At 42.3% G+C, this 20,699-nt stretch overlaps 1 protein-coding gene across 1 annotated transcript in view; it reads right to left on the bottom strand.

The window, feature by feature from the left end:
* espn (espin) overlaps positions 1–20,699 on the bottom strand; it is a 126,105-nt gene that overhangs the window by 37,865 nt on the left and 67,541 nt on the right. Inside the window, exons 8-9 of the mRNA XM_052039432.1 lie at positions 13,769–13,921; positions 12,226–12,424 (exon numbers count right to left, since the gene is read on the bottom strand). Of these exons, the coding sequence (XP_051895392.1) occupies positions 12,226–12,424; positions 13,769–13,921 (352 nt within the window). The remainder of the gene's footprint in view (positions 1–12,225; positions 12,425–13,768; positions 13,922–20,699) is intronic.

Here is a 20,699-nt window from a genome sequence, read left to right as displayed (position 1 = left end):
GTGCTACTTTGCTGGCAATCTTCACCATTTGGATTCAGAGATACAAGTTCAAATCCCATTATAGCAGCTTAAATTCAGCTAACAATATATGTGGAATAAAGGACTGGGACCAGATAATGATGATGATAAAACTGAAAACGCCCAACTGATTCACAAATATCAAGGCTGTGTGCTTAACCTCCTGCTCTACACCCCATACACACACAATTGTGCGGTGAAGCACAGCGCCAATGCCACATACAAATTCACTGATGACATCACAGTTGTTGGATGAATCATAGGTGGTAATGAATCAGTGTACAAGAGCAAGATAGGACACCTGGTTGAGTGGTGCCATTGGTATTGGTTTATTATTGTCACTTGTACCAAAGTACAGTGAAAAACTTGTCTTGCATACCGATCGTACAGGTCAATTCATTACACAGTGCAGTTACATTGAGTTAGTACAGAGTGCATTGAGGTAGTACAGGTAAAAACAATAACAGTACAGAGTAAAGTGTCACAGCTACAGAGGAAGTGCAGTGCAGGTAGACAATAAGGTGCAAGGTCACAACAAGGTAGGTTGTGAGGTCAAGAGTCCACCTCAACGTATAAGGGCTCGCTCAATGTCAGTAAAAACTAAAGAACTGATCGTTGACTTCAGGAAGGGGAAGGAGGGTGAACATGCACCAGTCTACATTGGTGGATCAGCAGTGGAGAGTGTCAGGGTGCTGAGCCCAGTACATTGATGCAATCACAAGACGTGCCAGCATCTTTATATTCTCAGAAAGTTAAGGAGGCTTGGCATGTCAGCAAACACTCTAACAAACTGTTGCATCATGGTCTGGTACAGCAATTTGAATGCACAGGAATGTAAGAAGCTTCAAAGAGTAGTGGACTCAACCCAATACATAACAGGCAAATCCCTCCCCACCATCAAAAGTATCTACAGGAGGTGCTGCCTCAAGAAGGCAAGATCTATCATCAAAGATCCCCACCATCTGGGCCATTCCACCTTCCCGCAGCTACCATCGGGCAGGAGGTACAGAAGCCTGAAGTCCCACACCACCAGGTTCAAGAACAGTTACTTCTCTTCAACCATTCAGTTCTTGAACCATCCCTAATCACTACCTCAGTATCGCAACACTATGACCACTTTGCACTACAATGGACTTTGTGTTTTTGTTCTAATTCTGTTCTGTCTTGTGTAATTTTGGGTAACTTATGCTTAATTTATGTTTTTCTTGTGAATGTTGTGTTTCTAATGCTATGTGCCTGTGATGCTGTTGCGAGTAAGTTTTTCATTGCCCCTGTGCATACATGGACTTGTGCACATGACAATAAACTTGACTTTGACTTCCACTAATATCCTTCGGAGCGGTCCAGTAGAAGAGTGGCTTTCTCCCTGTGACCACATGGAGCTCCTCCCACATCCCAAAAACATGCAGATTGGCAAGCTCATTGGGACTGCAAATTTCCCATGGTGTGTACGTGAGTGGTAGGATGTGGGGGCAGTTGATGCGAATGGGTCAGAGGGAAGTAGGTTCCAGGAATATGAGCTGCACGGACTCAATTGGCTGAAATGGTCTCCATCCATGTTCCAAGGAAATATGGAAATATTAAAGGAAGTCTGGTGCCTTTATCTGTTCTGGTCCATATGTGATTCCAGACCCACCAATGTGGTTGACTCTTAACTGCCTTATGCAACAACATCCCTTCACTCAAGGGCAATTGAGGATGCCCAATAATTGTTAACCTAGCAAGCAACACCGACAATCCTTGAATAAATAAAACAAGAGACACAAGAGACTGCAGATGCTGGAATCTGGAGCAAAATACAAACTGCTGGAGGAACTCAGCAGGTCAGGCAGCATCTGTGGAGGCAAAGGGATGGTCAACGACTGATGCAGGGTCTTGACCCGAAACGCCGACCATCTCTTTGCCTCCACAGATGCTGCCTGACCCATTGAGGTCCTCCAGCAGTTTGATTTTTGCAATGAGTAAAACAATGACCAAAGGGAGTGGCTCAGTTAGCAGTATAACTCACCTGCCAGCTCCCACAGCTGACCAAGGTGCCAGCCTTTGTTCAGTGGTAGCACTCAGATCCCTGGGTGAGTGAGATGTGAGTAAAGAGCCTCTTGCAAATGATCGAAATGGAACAATTTAATGAACTGTGACTGTATGCAAAGTGTTTGTCACACCCTACCTTACAATAGTGATGTCACTTGCTTGCAAGAAGCTTTAGAATGGCCGGAAATCATGAAAGGTGTTTTACAAATACAGGCTTTAACCCGAGCCAAATTCTTGAAATATATTGTGTATCGTACAAAAATACAGTCAGTTTATTCCACTGCAGTCTCAACCCTCACACTTCTATAAACCTGCTGTTAGTACACAACTAAATAATTCATTCCTTAACCACTTTCAAATGCGATATTCAAAACAACCTGGTACCTGACTTAATTTGACAAGAAGTTGCTTTAGTTGTACAGAATAGAGCTCATCAATTATTTACTTGTCCAAAGATTGCAAGCAGCAGCCTCTATCCAACCATTATTTGAAAAGTTAATACAGAAAATGCTGGAAACACTCAGCAGGTCAGGCAGCACCTGCAGAAAGAACATCAAAGTTAATGCATCAAACTTAATCAAGAGACCTGATGCAGGACTTCGACCCGAAGCACTGACAGTTCCTTTCCTCCTACAGATGCTGCTCGACCCGCTGAGTTCTTCCAGCAGACTGTTTGTTGTTCCAGATTCCAGCATCTGCAGCCTCTTGAGTCATCAAAGTTAGTGATTGAGGCTGAAGACCTCCCGTTCAGGATTGAGATTAAGGATCTCTGACCTGAAATATTAGCTCTGGTCCTCTTTCCACAGACGCTGCCTGACCTGCTGAGTGTCTTTAGCATTTGCTGCTCGTATTTCAGACTTCTAGGATCTGCAGTTTTTTGATTGTCATTGATTAGATCTTTTAGTCATGGAGTCATACGCCACAGAAACAGGCCCTTCGGCCCATCGAGTCCATGCTGACCATTAAGCACCCACTTACACCAATCCTACACTAGTCCCATTTTATTCTTCCCACATTCCCATCACCTCCCCTCAGATTCTACACACTAGGGGCAATTTACAACAGTCTATTAACCAACCCACCCACACATCTTTGGGATGTGAGAAGAAACTGGATCACTGGAGGAACACTGAAGTGCGTTGAGGACTGTGTGCCAAACAGGACAATACGGGTGTTCCCAAACCAGAAACCATGGATGAACCGGCAGATCCACTCCCTATTGAAGTCGAGGACTGCTGCATTCCAATCAGGTGACCCTGACCTTCACAAGAAATCGAGATAAGATCTCCGTAATGCTATCAGAGATACCAAGAGACAATACCAGTCCAAAATAGAGTACCAGTCCAGCCTTCAGTTATGGCAGGGCTTACATGCTACAACAGGCTACAAAACGAAGTCAGGCTGCATCGTCAACAACAGTGCATCCTTTCCCAATGAGCTTAATGCATTCTATGCATGTTTTGAACAGAAGGGGATTGGTCTGTCACCACCCACCCTGACAGCCTCCAATGCACCTGAACCCTTGGTCTCCGCTGAGGACATAAGATCAGGCTTCTGGACAGTGAACCTGCAGAAAGCATCTGTCCCAGATGGTGTCCCTGGCCGTGTCCTCAGGTATTGTGCCGATCAGCTGTCAGGGGTATTTGCAGACATATTTAACCTCTCCCTGCTTCAATCTGAGGTTCCCACCTGTTTTAAGAAGACCACTATCATCCCGGTACCGAAGAAAAACAAGGTAACATGCCTTAATGACTACCAACCAGTGGCTCTGACATTCACCATCATGAAGTGTTTCGAGAGGCTGGTCATGGCACACATTAACTCCAGCCTCCCGGAAAACCTTGACCCACTGCAATTCGCCTACCACCGAAACAAGTCTACCGTAGATGCCATATCCCTGGCCCTACACTCATCTCTGGAACATCTCGACAGTAAAGACACCTACGTTAGACTATTGTTCATTGACTACAGCTCTGCCTTCAATACCATAATTCCAAACAAATGCATCACGAAACTCCGAGACCTGGGACTCAACACCTCCCTCTGCAACTGGATCCTTGACTTTCTGACCAACAGACCGCAATCAATGAGGATAGGCAGCAACACCCCCAGCACGATTATTCTGGTGCCCCACAAGGCTGTGTCCTCAGCCCTCTACTCTACTCCCTATATGCTCATGACTGTGTGGCCAGATTCTGCTCTAACTCCGTCTACGAGTTTGCAGATGATACCACTGTAGTTGGCCATATCTCAAATAACAATGAGTCAGAGTACAGGAAGGAGATAGACAACAACCTTTCCCTCAACGTCAGCAAAACAAAAGAGCTGGTCATTGACTTCAGGAAAGGGGGCGGTGCACATGCACCTGTCTACATCAACGGTGCTGAGGTCGAGGAGGTTGAGAGCTTCAAGTTCCTAGGAGTGAACATCACCAATAGCCTGTCCTGGTCCAACCACGTAGACGCCATGGCCAAGAAAGCTCATCAGCGTCTCTACTTCCTCGGGAGGCTAAAGAAATTTGGCATGTCCTCTTTGACACTCACCAACTTTTATCGATGCACGATAGAAAACATCCTATCTGAATGCATCATGGCTTGGTATGGCAACTGCTCTGTCCAGGACCACAAGAAACTGCAGAGAGTTGTGGACAAAGCCCAGCACATCACGGAAACCAGCCTTCCCTCCATAGACTGTCTATACCTCTCGTTGCCTTGGCGAAGCAGCCAGCATAATCAAAGACCCCACCCACCCGGGACATTCTCTCTTCTCCCCTCTCCCCTTAGGCAGAAGATACAGAAGCCTGAGGGGACATACCGCCAGGCTCAAGGACAGCTTCTATCCCGCTGTTATAAGACTATTGAACGGTTCCCTTATACGATGAGATGGACTCTTGACCTCACAATCTACCTCGTTACGACCTTGCACCTTATTGTCTACCTGCACTGCACTTCCTCTGTAGTTGTGACATTTTACTCTGTATTCTGTTATTACTTTTACCCTGTACTACCTCAGTGCACTGTGTAATGAATTGATCTGTACGAACGATATGCAGGACAAGTTTTTCACTGTACCTCGGTACAAGTGACAATAATAAACCAATTCCAATACCAATACCCCAGATGCTCACAGAAAGAACATGCAAACTCCACACAGACAGCACTGACTGAACCCAAGTCACTGTAGCCATGAGAAAGCAACAGTAACCACTGCTCCACATTGTCGCCCTGAGCCATTGAACCATTTAGATTGGCAGGATATCTGCTGCAAAAATAACAAGAGGATCCCACCCAGAAATCAGTGAGTCTGAATGTAAATATATTCCATAAGCCTCTAGGATGTTTCCAAAGGGTTTCAAAACTGCAAAGAGTTAGCACTCTCTGAGTGAAGAAATGACTCAACATCCCAATCCAAAGTGACAAGACCCATTCTCCTGAGACCATGATCCTTAGTTCTGGTTTTAGAAGTACTCATTGCACACATAATTAGTTGAAAAGCCCAGTCCCCAAAAGATTGGGACCATCATTCAAACTGGATTCAGGGAAGGAACTACCATTAGGATCCGACAAGACACATTTTATTAGACTATCCATCAGATATTACAGCTGGTAATGTTAGGATGACCTCAATGGATGTATTAATTATTTACAAAGGCCAGAGGAAGGAGGAAAGGGAACAAAGAGACTAAAAAAGGAAAATTTTGTCGTAGAGGCAAACAAACCTGTTCAGAAGCAAAATGCATTGAGTGTCTACATAAGGCAGGGTGGCCAGTTTTTAACTGGTAAATGAAAATGGCTTTTCTCCTTTTGTGATCTGTATTCAAGCCCAAGAGGAGGAGACAGCAAGAGCAAAAACAACAATGCCATGCATCTGTGTAATACCATTAATGCAGAAAAATATCCCAAGACACATTATAGGAAGTTAATAAATAAACTGTGACAATAGGCCACAAAAGCAGCGATTAGGACAGGTGACCAAAACGCTTAACCAAAGAGTAGGTTTTAAGGAGTTCTTAAGAGGACAGGTACAGAGGTGGAGAAGTTTGAATGGGGAATTCCAGCAATAATTTACATATCACATGAATGATGTTCTCTAACTTTATCCAATTGAAGAGCAAACCCAGTCATTCCCAGAACTTTCCTTCTTCCTTTGCCTACATTGTTGAAGAAATTCTGCTATCCTATTCCACTCAACATGAGATTGGGTTAAAATTGAACCGCACTGGCACACCTTGGCCGAGGCAATCATGATCTAAAATAAATACTGGTCCAAACAATGTACTTCCTATGTGGACCTACTCACCTGCATTTACCCTAGGCCTGTGCTAAACCAAGGTCAAATGTTCTAGTGGACACTTCAGAAGTTACATTGTGCATCTGGATAGGGAGATCAAACAGCTGTAGAACTTCGGCATACTGTGTTGTATGAGAAACATTGTATAAACTCACTTCAAACAAACAACCTCTCCTTCAATCATTATCAGTGCATCAACATAAATCTCCTGGGAAATTCATCACCCTTTATTATTGGTATGGGTCCTTCTAGTTTTTATGTCAGATGGTTTACACCCGACAACTTTTATTTGCAATAATGTCCAGTAATGGGACACAGGTACATAAGGTCACTGTGGGAAGTGACATTGTAAATGCCTTTAAGAAAATTGTTATTTTGGTATTTAGCAACATAAACAACAGTAATTTATAGAAAGGTTTTTGATCTGACTCTCTGCCAGAGCACACCAAGCCCAAACTTATTGTCCTGCCTTCTTCCCTTGACCTAGAACTTCCAAAACTTTAATTACTCGTTCACTTTTCCTTCAGAAGGTGGAATGGTTTGTGCCACAGCCTCTCTTTGTGCAAAAGTACTCCAAGCTCCAACCACCATTAGCGTAAAGAGGCTTTTAATCTCTCACAGCACTTTACAATTGATGTCTTTTCACGACTGACTCCCAAAATTCCAAAGAAATCCTAAGGACTGCCCTTCAAAAGACATTTACAGTTTCACTGGAAATCATTCAAAAGGAAATCTTTACGACTTATCTATAATCTCACTATATATCATTCCTCCCTCAAAACACACAGATAATATTGTACTGTTTTATATGAAAAATCTTTTAATCTAAAAAGCCTTTACAAAGAAAATAGTTTCCATGCATAGGTCAGATCTTTTAAAACATTTTGGTTATGTTACATTTGAAAAAAACATATCACAACATGTAACAGAAAATTCATTTTGAAATACTCCAACGCAACAAACTAAAACCTAATCTTCAGTTACCTACTGACTGCAAACATAATTCTTACATTGCAACGACTTAGTGAGGCAGTTGGAACAATGCATGCACACCAATCATTGAGAAGAACATTGCAAAACTTGATAAGAATAATATTGGCCAACATTCCACATCATTCTGTCACAAAACAAAAAAATTAGAATATCTACTTTGATTTCCACCCACCTTTGGTACAACAGGAGACCAGAACAGATTGCGTTAGCTCAGTGTTTCCTTTGGCTCTGGTGACGTGTACTCATCTGGTTTTACTGCCTTACTGAGGACTGACTAACACGAGGTACAACCACGATCAAATTACTTACTCTTCATTAACTTCTGTCCTTTGCCTTCTGGATGGTGCGAAACATCTAAGAGAGGAGAGGTAGCCACGGCAAGGGATTTGCCGGTTCCGTGCACACCGATCATTGAGAGAAACGTTACACAATAGGAAATCACATGGCAAGAGGCAGGAGATGCCGTGATCCAAAGCAAATGATGACACGAGGGAGCATTGTTTGTCAGTACAGTGTGGAGAGAGCAGGCAGCAGCAATGGAACAAATATACAACAGGAGAGAGAGAGAGAGACAAGAGACATGGAAGAAAGAGGGAAAAACAGTTAGAGAGAGCAAAGGCAGAGAAACATAAGTTGCAAAATTGATGAATTTTTGGAGAGAAGTGAATGTATTAAATAAATTTTATTTAACCAATAAACAATATTTTCATTTCTTTGCAAATTCCATCTTATCTTAACCTTTTTGACATTTCAGCAACAGTTGCCACTGAGTTATCTGAGAGTGATTCAATGGCATCGCCATGGGCCATATTTCCATAGGGACCTCTCTGGCCCTCTCATTGCCCATGGTTTTCCAGTCCTCCCCTTGCCCACTTTGTACTTTTTGTCCGTTCCTCTTGCAGACGAGGGAAGCACAGGCTGAGATGGATGGTGATGGACAAAGTTACACTGGAATACAAGAAACTGATGCCACTAAATCCACTCAGTCTTTTAACTCAACCTATCCTCGGATCTATGATGGTGCTGACCCTTTGGTGCTGACCTCAAGATCTGACCCCAAGACCCAGCAAAAAACAAAGAGAAACACCAGTGAAAATATCTTACTCAACGAATATATACTTCTACTTTGCTGATTTAGTGCCCTGATGTGTGACCGCCGTGTTTACATTCGTCAGGGAAACTGGATAAATTTCTCTGGGTGCAGAATGAAACTGGACAAGGGAAAACTACTGCTTCTCCTGGTAAGAACTTCTCATAGCTGCATCTTTCATGAATTTGCAAATCAGCCATTGTGAGGAGGTGGCATATGGTGTCTCTTCATGCCATGGCACTGCCTATCCATAAAATGTAAATATCCAGATGCTTGGCATCCTTACCCAGAATGCCAATGTACCATCTAGTCCCCGCACCAGGGTAGGATCATCTAACTACCCTTTGAGATTCCATCTGTCCCCCTCCCCCTCCCTCTCCCTCTCATGTCTTTATGACCTCAAATTTTGCTTTGGGCCTACAAAATGAGTCACGATCCCAAGGTTGGAATCCTTGGAGTACTCCAAGACGCTTTTTGCATGACTGACAGTGGAGGAATTTTATAAGCAAAAGAACTTACACTTAACTGAAATTTCCATGACCTCTGGATGCCCGTCACTATACAACCATTACATAATTCTGAGGCGAGTCCAGTGTTACCCATGACAGATGGTTTATGCATAGCAAGCTCCCACAAACAGGAGTGAGGTAATATCGGTAATCTTAATAATGATGGTTTGGGGATGTGAAATAGCCATAGGACACCAAGCAGATCCCTGCTTTGAATAGGCCCTGTTGTTTTTTTTAACCATCTGGTGTTAGTTGGGGCAGCAGTTCAGAACGAATGAACTCAACAACCCTTGGGCAAAAATACTGGGAAAATATTCATTTCTTTGCACTTGTGGATAACAACTAAAGTTGGGGTTAGTTCATAGAAGGGTGCTTCTCGTGAGTTATTGAAGGCAGGTGAATCAATTGACCCAACACCTTCAAGAAAGAAGAAAATTGGAAATAAATTTACAAAGTCAGATAAAATTTGCCACATTCGAAACGCTTATCACCCCAGCTGGTCTATAGTGGAGCTTACACTCTATTAAAGAGCCCTACCTCATCTAAACCTCTCAGCATATCTTTCTTTCCTTTCTTCCTAATGTACTTATCAGCAAGTATATGATTTCATATTTAAATCATTTTTTTCATAAACTTCCTTTTAGATTTATTTTCATATCTAAGATCCCTGGTTGTGGACTCGAGTCTATTTGTGCAATACTAATGCTATGTGTATTATGAGATTTATAACATCTCATTTCTGGTTTTAAATTTCAAATCTTATTTTTATCTTTTACACTTCCTTTGAATCCTTTTCTCAGTATTGAAACTAGAAATGAACAGAGGACACTAAATATAATCCACAGCAAACTTTGTGCAAGGCTTCCTGGCCTTTCAGTTCCAGAAAGAAGTCCGATATTTTATTGGTGCATGTCTTATGGTCCTGAAATATGCTTCACTTCTTTTAACAAATCTGAGTTTTTACTTCCCTTTGCTCTTCCCTTCCATATAACACCATCATTTCCCGATACAATTTAAAGAAATTTAACTTTTAGAAGTATAAGATTCACAAATTTCCATTTGAAAGGTAAATCAATATTACTTTGCAATAATGCTTTGAGCTTTGAAATACTGTGCAGATTCAACATCATGTGTAGTATTGAGTGTGTGTAACATGAAGCTTCCCCACAGTTATGGAAGGAGGGTGGTTCAAAATATATGTTACTCATGCACAACTTCCGGGCAAGGCTGGTCCTGCCTATTTTAGCATCAACACTGATTTACTCAAAGCAAAGCACCATAGCAAATAAGATGAATGATTCACCTCACACCTGCCTGCGGATTTCAGAAATGGAACAGATGACTCAGTGAATGCTCTGTACTTCAAACCATCAGGCTTCCCTTGTTTTCCTTAGTTTAGAAGAGGGACTGTATCACTTTTTACTTTCATACTGTATCAATTCTATCTTTACCTAAATATAGAAAGGAGTACTCTACACAGTAAGTACCTCTGGGTTATTCTTCTTTAAGTAACCAAAACCCCATCCGCATTTAAGTATATACATAGCATTTTAAGTATGTACAAAACCTTATTAAATTGGAGAAAGTCTCACCAGTCTTACCTTTGCTTCATTATATAATGTGAATGAGCACTGTATACTGATGCTCTGTGATGTAGTGTGAATGGGCATTGAGTACAGATAATGCACACACTTCATACCATGTTAGATTGCCAGAAATGAGAAAGTTCCAAATAGCAAAATCCTTTCTCTAACTGCCTGGTAGAATGCCTTTCATTTACAGAAGGGGTTTCATCTTCCCATCCAATAAAATAAATTTACATAATATTAAAAAGATAGTCCCCTTTCTTCCTTGTTCTTGTCACAATTTAGCAACATTAGCTCTGCTAAAATTGGAGCTGGCATCAGATAGGTGTCCAATGGTTGCAGTGGGTCACAGGGCCTGTTTCTCTATCATGTCTCCCTATGACACTGTGACTCTAATTTTTGGGTCCACTGGATCCAGTGGCATCAGGCAAGTTAGCATCCCATCTGAGAGGACACAGAAGGTGTAACAGCAAAGTCCCACAAACAGGAATGCAATAACGGCAGAGATCAGCTATTGTTTTACTGATGTTAGTTGTAGGATGAATATTCGCCAGGACACTGAGCAGAACGTCCCTATTCTTATTTGAAACACCCTCATGGGAAATATTATGTCTGATTAGACAACAGGGTTTAATTCTCATCAAAAATTCTCATCCCTACAAGGCAACTCAATCCTTCATGGGTACGTCTGTCCAGATTTTACACTCAAATCTCTGGAAAGGGACTTGAATTATGCTCCCCCTTAGAGCTACTCGTTAACCCATACAGGCATCTTCTTAGGAGATATTATACTATGTTACATTCTTCAAGAACGTTCATGGATAATAGTTTTCTTCTGGGAAACACTTTTTCTGTTTTGTGATTCTGCAATGTTAAATTATTGTGGCAAAACAACAAAAAACATTGAGTGTGATTACTTCAGAAAGAACAAGTTTAGTATTATGGTTATGTTGGTTTTAATCAACAGGTCTTTACAGAATTTCAAGTGGTGGCAGCGTACCCAGGCCAAACACTTTTCTTAACGAGAGGCTGTTTGATCCCACATACTATTTAGTAGGGTGAATCTCATTGCTAAATTTTTGATTTGAACTGATCTGAATTTTATTTTGTTCAGACTCAGGTTAGATCTTTAAAATAGTCTCCATTTTGGCCTTTCTAAAATAAGACAGGAAGATGCATCTGGTTAAAGCCTGGACCCCACACTTCCTTCCTCCATAAACATTAAGACGCAGTTAACCCAGCTACTTCAAAACTGGGCACGTGTTTGCACAGAAGATTGGAATAGTTAACTGTATGGGTGTGGGATTGGAAGATATAATCAACTAATGAAATGCTTAAACCTCATTTCATTTTAAGGAAAGTTCAGCAATGAACAGGTTTCTTAATTTGTGGAATTACACAGCACTTAGAGTGCTTATGTACCATGTGATCCTTCTCACCCCCTCTTTCATCTCACCCCATCTGCATCATTTTCCCTTCATGTACCTTAGTGCAGGCTTAGTGCAAGTTTCACATTCTAACCTCTTGTTCAGTAAAGATGTCTCTCCTGAATTCTTTATTGAATTTAGTTTTCACGCTTCTAGTTTTGGACTCTCCCATGAGTGGGAATATCCTCTTTGCACCTGCCCTTAACATTAAAGTCCTCACCACTCAACCATTTCTTCCACAATATCTGCCCAATTGGGCAAAGACATGAGCAAATACTCACTTCCTGCAGATGATGAAGGTCTTCGCTGGTTGCTGCTGGACACTGTGTTCTCTGTTGGCAATGGAGGTGGTGGTGGAGGAAGGGGGTTTGACACAGTTTCTGGGAGAGGGGGAGGGGGTGGGGGAGCGGGTATTTCACTGATGGGTTGGTTTTCTGGAACGCTTCCATTCCTAAGACCCGCCTCTGGTACGAGAGAGCCCTAGGATAAATAATTAGTGAACTGTGATTAAACATTCTGATCAGAATTGCTGTAAGTCACAGAATTAGTGTTCTTGCAAAGTTTACTATCTTTTCCAAAGTGAAGCAATTAGTATTTTGTTTTTGCCAGCCTGATTCTATCCCAGTTCAGAGTTGTCCACAATCCTTTCTAAATGAGACTGCCCCTGACATAGAACACCAGTCAGCCCATCAAGTCTATGCAGGGTCTCAAAGCACGCCCACTGGTCTTGTTCCCCTATATATTTCCCTGTAACCTATTCTCTCTCATACACCATCAACTTCCCTCTGTTTCTCCAACATCCCAACAGCACTAAGAGGTAATTCACAGCAGCCAATGACCTACCAGCCATGTGCGAGGAAGCCCAAAGTCACAGGAAGAACAAGCCAACTCTACACAGACAACACCAGAGGTCAGGTTGAAACAGGGGCAACGGCACTAACAGCTCAACCACTGTGACACCCCAGGGTGAGGACTGTCTACAGGGAAGAATCAAGCTTCCAGTTTAATTCTCCACCTCACTCTCACTCTGACCTTCCTGACTGTCGCTCCCCTGCACTGTTCCAACGAGCCAAGTGAATAACGTCTGATCTTCAGTCTGAGGCCAATGCGATTTTCAGGACTCAATATCACTTTCAAGTGCTTCAGGCAAGTTGCTTTTTCTGTTTGTTTCAGTACTGGCCAGTCTCTGCTGTAAGGTCACCCAGCTGTAATTGTATCTTGGGTTGTGTCCCTCCACAGACACTACCTGAACTGCTGGACATTTCCGACATTCCCCCCCTGGTTGCAGAAACAGCTGTCACCTACATTTCACAGCTTTGAAAAAATCCCTTTTTTTTTCTCTCTCTATCTATAACCTCACTCATTAACCAGGTAGTTCTATAAACACTGGGATCACCTCACCCTCTAACATATTTCCTTTACCCTGCCCATCCCTCCCATCCTCTCTGCAACTGAAAACTTTTTTCTTTTCACTTTTGCAGTACTTATGAAGGTCCTTTAACCTGAAACATTAGCTCTGTTTCTCTTTCCACAGATGCTGTCTGACCTGCTGAGTACTGCCAACATTTTGTTTCTTTTTCAGATAAATAATTTCTTCATATGTATAATTGGTGTATGTAATATACCGGATACCTTTTGTTAAGAACTTGTTTGTACCAGATGGTATAAATCTGCTACATTGTTGTATCAAGACACTGTTGTTCAGTTGTGAGTTATTGCTTCAGTAAAGAGCGTTCTTTTTCAGCTCTACATCTGTTTGATTGCTTAAGTCTGGCAGTAACATAAAAGACAGCCAGAGCCATTACAATAACGGATGAAACTCACCTCCTCATTAGGCGCCATCTGAGAGCTTTGCTGTGTGTTGTTTCCAAGGGACTTGTAATAATCAGCCGTGCTGGGTTCTTTGTTGAAACTTCTTGACTTTCGGTTTGATTCAACCCTCCTCAATCTGTCTGGATTTATTTCATTGGGATTTAACTGTATGTTGAAGTAAAGAAGACAGAAGTGATGAATGAAAGAAGAACCAACTACTGGTCCACAGAAATAATTTACTATAATGTAATTGTGTAGATTCAAACAGTAAAATTAAAATTATATCATTGGATTAGCTGCAGAGTATATATTTAATGATTTCAATTTGGTTTTAGGAAGTAGATCATACTACATCAATTGTCTTCTACTTCCTGAGATGATAGGTTGCTTTGAAGAAAGTGACACTTCAGAGTGGCATCTGAAATAATCAGTATTGGTTTATTATTGCCACATGTACCAAGGTACAGTGAAAAGCTTGACTTGCATACCATTCATACAAACACACAGGACTGCAGTGGTTCAAGAAGGCAGCTCACCATCACCTTCTCATGGGCATTAGGGATGGGCAATTAACTGCTGGGTCAGACTACATCTCTTGAATGAACAACAAAACAACCAGGTTCCCTTTCCTGAAGATCCTGTAGATTCAAGAGTATGGAGACATCTCAACCTTACACCTGAAACAGATTTCTTCAACCTGAAGGAAGTCATTAGCAAGTTGGATTACTAAATTCAATTTCTTAAATGACCATAGCAACATTTCAAATCACGACTGCTAGGGCAATACATAACCACACTACCCTGATACTCTTTAGAAGTGACAGCTCATGAATACTGAAAGCCCCAAGTAACAGGGCAAATGGAAGAAGATTGACTCCCTCATCAGCAGCACCATACCAGAGAAGGGTCAATGAGGTATGGCCAGGGCTTCAAGATTATATGTGGTATTCCTAATGATTTGACCAAGGTGTGTTTGCTGGGATTGTCATTTTCTGTTTATTATGGAATTTCAGTTAGCATTTATTTTGGAGGACCTGCTTTTGTGTTACAGTCTCCTCTTTTAGATGCTTTTATAGCAGCCAGACCTTTCTTTAGGATTATCCTGGGAAGAACAAAAGGAGCTTGCTCTGCCAAAGCGATTTCTGGCTCGTTCTCCTTCCACCTGTTCACTTGCCTTGTACTCCATTGTTTGAGCTTTCATTCTTGAAATGAAAGCAGGATTATAGAGAAGAAAATATATCGCGCATATGCAAAGGGCCATTACCCTAGTTTCAAGTTGGTTTCTGTATTCACACATAGCATTTACGTCACTAATCAAGATTACCACTTCTGGAAAAAGCCCTTTCAACCAATTCTGATATCTCCTCATTGATGAAGTGGGGACTGGGTGACACTGTGGTGTAGCTCGTAGAACGGCTGCCTCACAACACCAGAGACACAGGTTCAATCCTGACCTCTGGTGCTGTTCTTGTGGAGTTCTCCCTGTGGCTGCATGGGTTTCCCTTCCACATCCCAAAAAATGTGCAGGTTGGTAGGTTAGTTGGCTCCTGTAAATTGACCCTAGCGCATAGGCGAGTGGTAGATTCTGGGGAGCACTGATGACAATGTGGGGAGAACAAAAAAGTGGGATTAATGTAGAATTAGTGTAAATGGGTGGTTGGCATGGACTTGGTGGACGAAAGGACCTGTTTCCATTCTGTAACTCTTTGTGACTAATTTCTAGGCCCACTGGATCCAGCAGCATCAGACAAGTTAGCATCCCATCTGAGAAGACTCAGTAGGAAACAAATAAAACGTGACCATAATAAATCAGTAAAGAGTGTTCATGAGAAACCAATTTTTTAAAGCTGTTAGATAGTGGAACAAGTCATGCAGGGAATTGGAATCAAAGGGCGAATGCAGGGTAGATCTCACTGAGATAATATAGTTTACTTCTCTGTATTTGTACAGTTTGACAATTGATCACCAGAAATGGGGAAGCTCCATCAAAAAACACAGATGTTAAACCAACTTTGGAATAGGATGTAACCAACCAACTTGAACTCCATTGTTCCACTCCCTTTATCCCAATTATCAGCATATCATGTCCACAAAAAGTCAGGAGATGCGAATTGTACATCCTAAGCCTCGGGAGGGAGAATGTTTTGGTTATATTGTACCCTGATATGTTAAACCCAAAGTCATCTGGAAGGGAACAACTACTAACTATTTCCTCATTTCTAGATACAATACAAATCTACAAACTTTAATAAATAAAAAGGAAACAAAAATAAAAGGTTGAACAAAATCCTAATCCAATGCACATACAACTCAATCATTGCAAAACCACCTAGTTGCAATTTAGAGATTAACTGTCTCAGAAAAACACTGCAAGTCAGAGAGAAATGTGGGGAAGATTTCAGAACTTTTGCCTCTCAATGGAAAAAAGCAACATTCCCTTGTGGCCCCACAGCGGCAATGCCTGAAAATTGGTGGCAAATAAAAAGCCCCAGGAGGAGAGCCACCATGACAAATAAATACATTATATAAACCTAGACGAAAGAGGTGTTACTGCTTTGCAACTATTAAGCTTCACACATCTCGTGTGCCCCTTTGTGTCCTCTGGGTTGAAATTGTCCATGCGATTAACAAAATCAGAAAACTATCTGATGTAAAGTCATAGAGTCATACAGGCCCTTCAGCCCTACTCGTCCATGACGGCCAAGATGCCCATCTCAGCTCGACACATATTCCTCTAAACCTTTCCTATCCTTGTATCCATCTAACTATCTTTTAAATGTCGTTATTGTATCTGCTTCAACCACCTTCTCTGGAAGCTCATTCCATATACCCACCGCCCTCTGTGTGAAAAAGTTGCCTATTAGATCTTTCCACTCTCACCTTAAACCTGTCCCTCTAGTTCTTGATTCCTCAACCCTGGGAAAAAGATTGTGTGTACTCACCCTAGCCATGCCCCTCATGATTTAATACACCTCTATAAGGTCACCCCTCAGTCTCCTAGGCTCCAAGGAATAAAGTCCCAGCCTGCCCAACCTCTCCCTATAACCTGGTCCCTTGAGTCCTGTAGATCTTTTCTGCATTCTTACAAGCTCAGCTTTAGAATCTTGGTCTGGGAAAGGGTCGGCCACTTGGGCCTCCCTGCCTGCCCTGCCATTCAGTAGAACCTTTAACCTCAGCACCACTTTCCTGCACCAATCCCAAATCCTTTGATTCCTTCAAAATCCACAAATCTGTTGATCCTTTCTTCAAATCATTCCATAGCCAACCCTTCATGCTTATTTCAAGGATCTGCTACCCTCTGGATGAAGAAGTTTCTTTTCATCTGTCTCAAATGGCTAACCCCTTATTTTGAGACTGTGAACCCTGCTTCTGGACATCTCCAGAAGAGAAAATGTCACCTCTATATCTACCCTGTCAAGCAATGTAAGAATTTTGGTGGTTTCAATGACATCCCCTCTCATTATTCGAAACTCTTGAATGTGGAACCCAGTAAGTTTCTAAAATATATCCCACTATCATGTAAGGTACACACACCAGGACTGGGACCAGGACCAATATTGTTTACCCTTCAATCTCTTGTCTTGCTATCCTTCTATCCTGCTTTGAAAACTGACAACGGGCCAAGAACCCTGCTGATCACATTGCCCCTCAATTGATAACTGTTCTTGCATGGCTTGTGGTTCAGTGTTGGACTGTACCCACGATCATCACATTCTCTTCTGGCAAGCACTTTCTGAGTAACACAGTACAGGAGGTCTGAGTGAAGTGTAGTGGTTATGTTATGGCTCTGTAATCCCAGACTATTATTCTGTAGGTATGGCTTTACATCCAACCAAAGCAGCTAAGAATTTAGAAGATAGGAACATAAGAAAATAGCAGCAGGAGTAGGCCATTCAGCACCTCAAGCCTGCCCTGCCATCCAATATGATCATGGTTGATCTACCCCAGGCCACATCTCCTATTCTGTGCCAGCCCTCAATTTCCTTATCTACCTCCTCTTTAAATACCATTAATGATCTGGCCTCCACAACCCTATGGGGTAGAGAACTCCAATACTACGAATGTTAACTGTAATACTCCATGCTTTTTCTTAAAATCTCCATCTGGTTTCTCATACCATTCAAGGACATTAACTAATAAAGCCATTCAATTGTCCAGAAGGTAGCTCACTACTACCTTCTCCAGGTAATTAGTGAGCTACCTTCTGGACAATTGAATGGCTTTATTAGTTAATAAAGCCATTTATTAACTGCATGAACAACAACATACAAAGCTGTTTCAAACATAGATGTCAAATTTCCTCCCATGGAGTGTGTAGGGGACAGGAATATCTGAGCAAGTTTTGAAATATGCCTGGATATGGACAAAGACAAGGCAGAAGCATTTGCAACCATGTACAGCCAGAAGAGCTGACTAAATAAAACATCCTTGCTGCTTCCTGTGGTCCCCACCAGGTCAGATGCCGATCTTCAGCTGATTTGCTTCACTCCGCGCCATATCAAGGAAGGGCTGAGAACAACACTCCAGGTGTGGTCCTGAAGACCCTGCACTCCAGAACAAGCAGTGTCTAGAGCCTAGCCGTACCAGTACAGTCACAACACTGGCATCCACTCAATAATGTGGGTAATTCCCCAGCTATAGCAAGTTTACAAAGAGCAGCTCAAAATCAATCGGGTTAGGTCCAACTGATTCAGTCTACTCTGCATCATCAGGAAAGTGATGTCATCGACAGTGGTCTCAAGTGGCATGTACTCAGCAGTCACCTGCTCAGCGATGACCAGTTTGGGTTTCACCAGACTACTTGGCTCCAGATCTCATCACAGCCTTGGAGCAAAGGGCCAAATTCCAGGGGTGAAGGGAGAGTGACTGCCTTTGACCGAATGTGGCATCAAGGGGAAAACCCTCCAATGCCTGGCATTGGAGCCATACCTAACACAAAGGAAGATGGTTGTGATTATTGGAGGCCAATCACTCTTACGCCAGGATATCACTGCAGGAGTTTCATGGTGCAGTGTCCTAGCCCCAACAATCTTCAGCTGCTTCATCAATGACTTTCCTTCAATCATAAGGTTAGAACAGTTGCTAAAGATTGTACAACATTCAACTCTATTTGCAACTCTTAACAAATGAACGAGTCAGCGTCGGCATGCAGCAAGACTTAAACAACCTTTAGGTTTGAACTGATGAGTGAAATCTGTGCCACAAAAGTGTCAGGCAGTCACTACCTCCAACAAAGGAGAATCTAACCACCTAATCCTTGATATTCAATGGCATTACCATCATCAGGTCCTCCACTATCAACATCCTGGAGATCACCATTGACCAGCAACTCAACTCGATCAGCCATAAAAATATGTAGTTACAAGAACAGGTCAGAAAATGCTAGAAAAATCTCAGCAGGAAACAGTTGATGCTTCAGGTCGAGGATCCTTCAGCAGAATTGATACAGTATACTTCCAAAATACACACCATCCCGATTTGGAAATACATCACCTTTCCATCATCATTACTGGAGATGAATCTTGGAACTCCCTCCCCAACTGTGAGAGTACTTTCACCAAAAGTACTGCGGTGGTTCAACAAGGCAGTTCAAGGGTCAGCAATGATAGGATCCCCAGAAAATGAGTACAAATAAACTCAGTAGGTTGCATTTTTGTATATCAGTCATATGGTTATTGAGTTCAAGTCACACTTCAGAGGGCTAAGCACAAAAATCTCGGTTAACACCCTGGTGTAGGAGTGAACGAGTGCTGGGCAGCTGGAGGTGATATTTGAATGTGACATTAAACTAAGGTCCCACCTCTCTCTCAGGTGCAAGTAAAAGATCACCTGGCACAATTTTCAAAAACAATGAGAGTGCAAACCCCTGGGTCTTGACAATAGTTACATTTCAATCAACATCATTCAAACTGATTGACTATTACTGTATTTGCTTCTGGAATCTTGCTGTGCACAATTGGTCACCATGTTTCCTACATCACAACACCAATTATTCTGCAGAACTACTTCATTGGCTGCAAATTATTTTGAGGTGAACTGATAGGTGCTAATAGAAATCCCAGTCCTTTCTCCCCTTAGGGGACCAAAGGCTTCAGGGATCAAGAACTCCCTGGTGGAACTGTATCCTATCCAAGCCAGCACACCACTTCCTTGCTTCAGCATCTCTAACCTGTAAGGTGTGTCTTAATGCTGCAGCTTCTGCACTGCTGCTCAAGTAAGCTCCAGTCTAACAATGATAAAGTGGCAGTACAACTGCAGTCAGAATTTGACCTGCCAGAAACCTCCTGAGGTGGTCCCTCGGGATCAAGGATGACTTGTTTCCACTTCGGTTTTGTAAGTTCAAAGGCAGCTGACAATGTCAATGTAGGAAGTGCAGACTCTTTCACAAACGGGGCAGGAGGTATCTGACAGGACAGGTAACTTGTGAGGTGCTACAGTCCTTCCACCAATTACACCGGGCTTCTGTGTGCTCCCAATGCATGGACTCAAGGTTCTCGATACTATCTCAAATGCTCCTTCTCCACTTTGAGCCGTCATGGGCCTGAGATTCCCAGGAGTCAGTAGGAATCTTGCATTTCTTCAAGGATGCTTCAAGCACATCCTTGAACCTTTTCCTCTGTTCACTTGATAATCTCTTCCCATGACAGAAGTGTAACTTACAGTATAACTCCAGTCGGTTACCCTGCCTGATCAGCAAACTATGAGGAAGCTGGGGAGGGAACCAAAGGTGTGTCTAAACAAATTTTGAAATCTCCCCAGAGCTGTTCACAATGTATGGAGTCTGTGCACGAGTCCAGATTCACTCACTGAGGTTTAAGATGTAACATGGTATATCTGCAAAAATACTAGCTCCTTCCTGCACAAATCAAACACTGGTGCAAAGTTACTGGCATTCGGATGGTTACTGCCAATGTTACAGTTATTATTACAAATATGCAAATTA

This window comes from Pristis pectinata, chromosome 26 (genome assembly GCF_009764475.1).
Source record: "Pristis pectinata isolate sPriPec2 chromosome 26, sPriPec2.1.pri, whole genome shotgun sequence".
Taxonomy (NCBI): Eukaryota; Metazoa; Chordata; class Chondrichthyes; order Rhinopristiformes; family Pristidae; genus Pristis; species Pristis pectinata.
The sequence above is the reverse complement of the archived record's forward strand: the minus strand, read 5'-3'. Positions and strand labels throughout refer to the sequence as shown.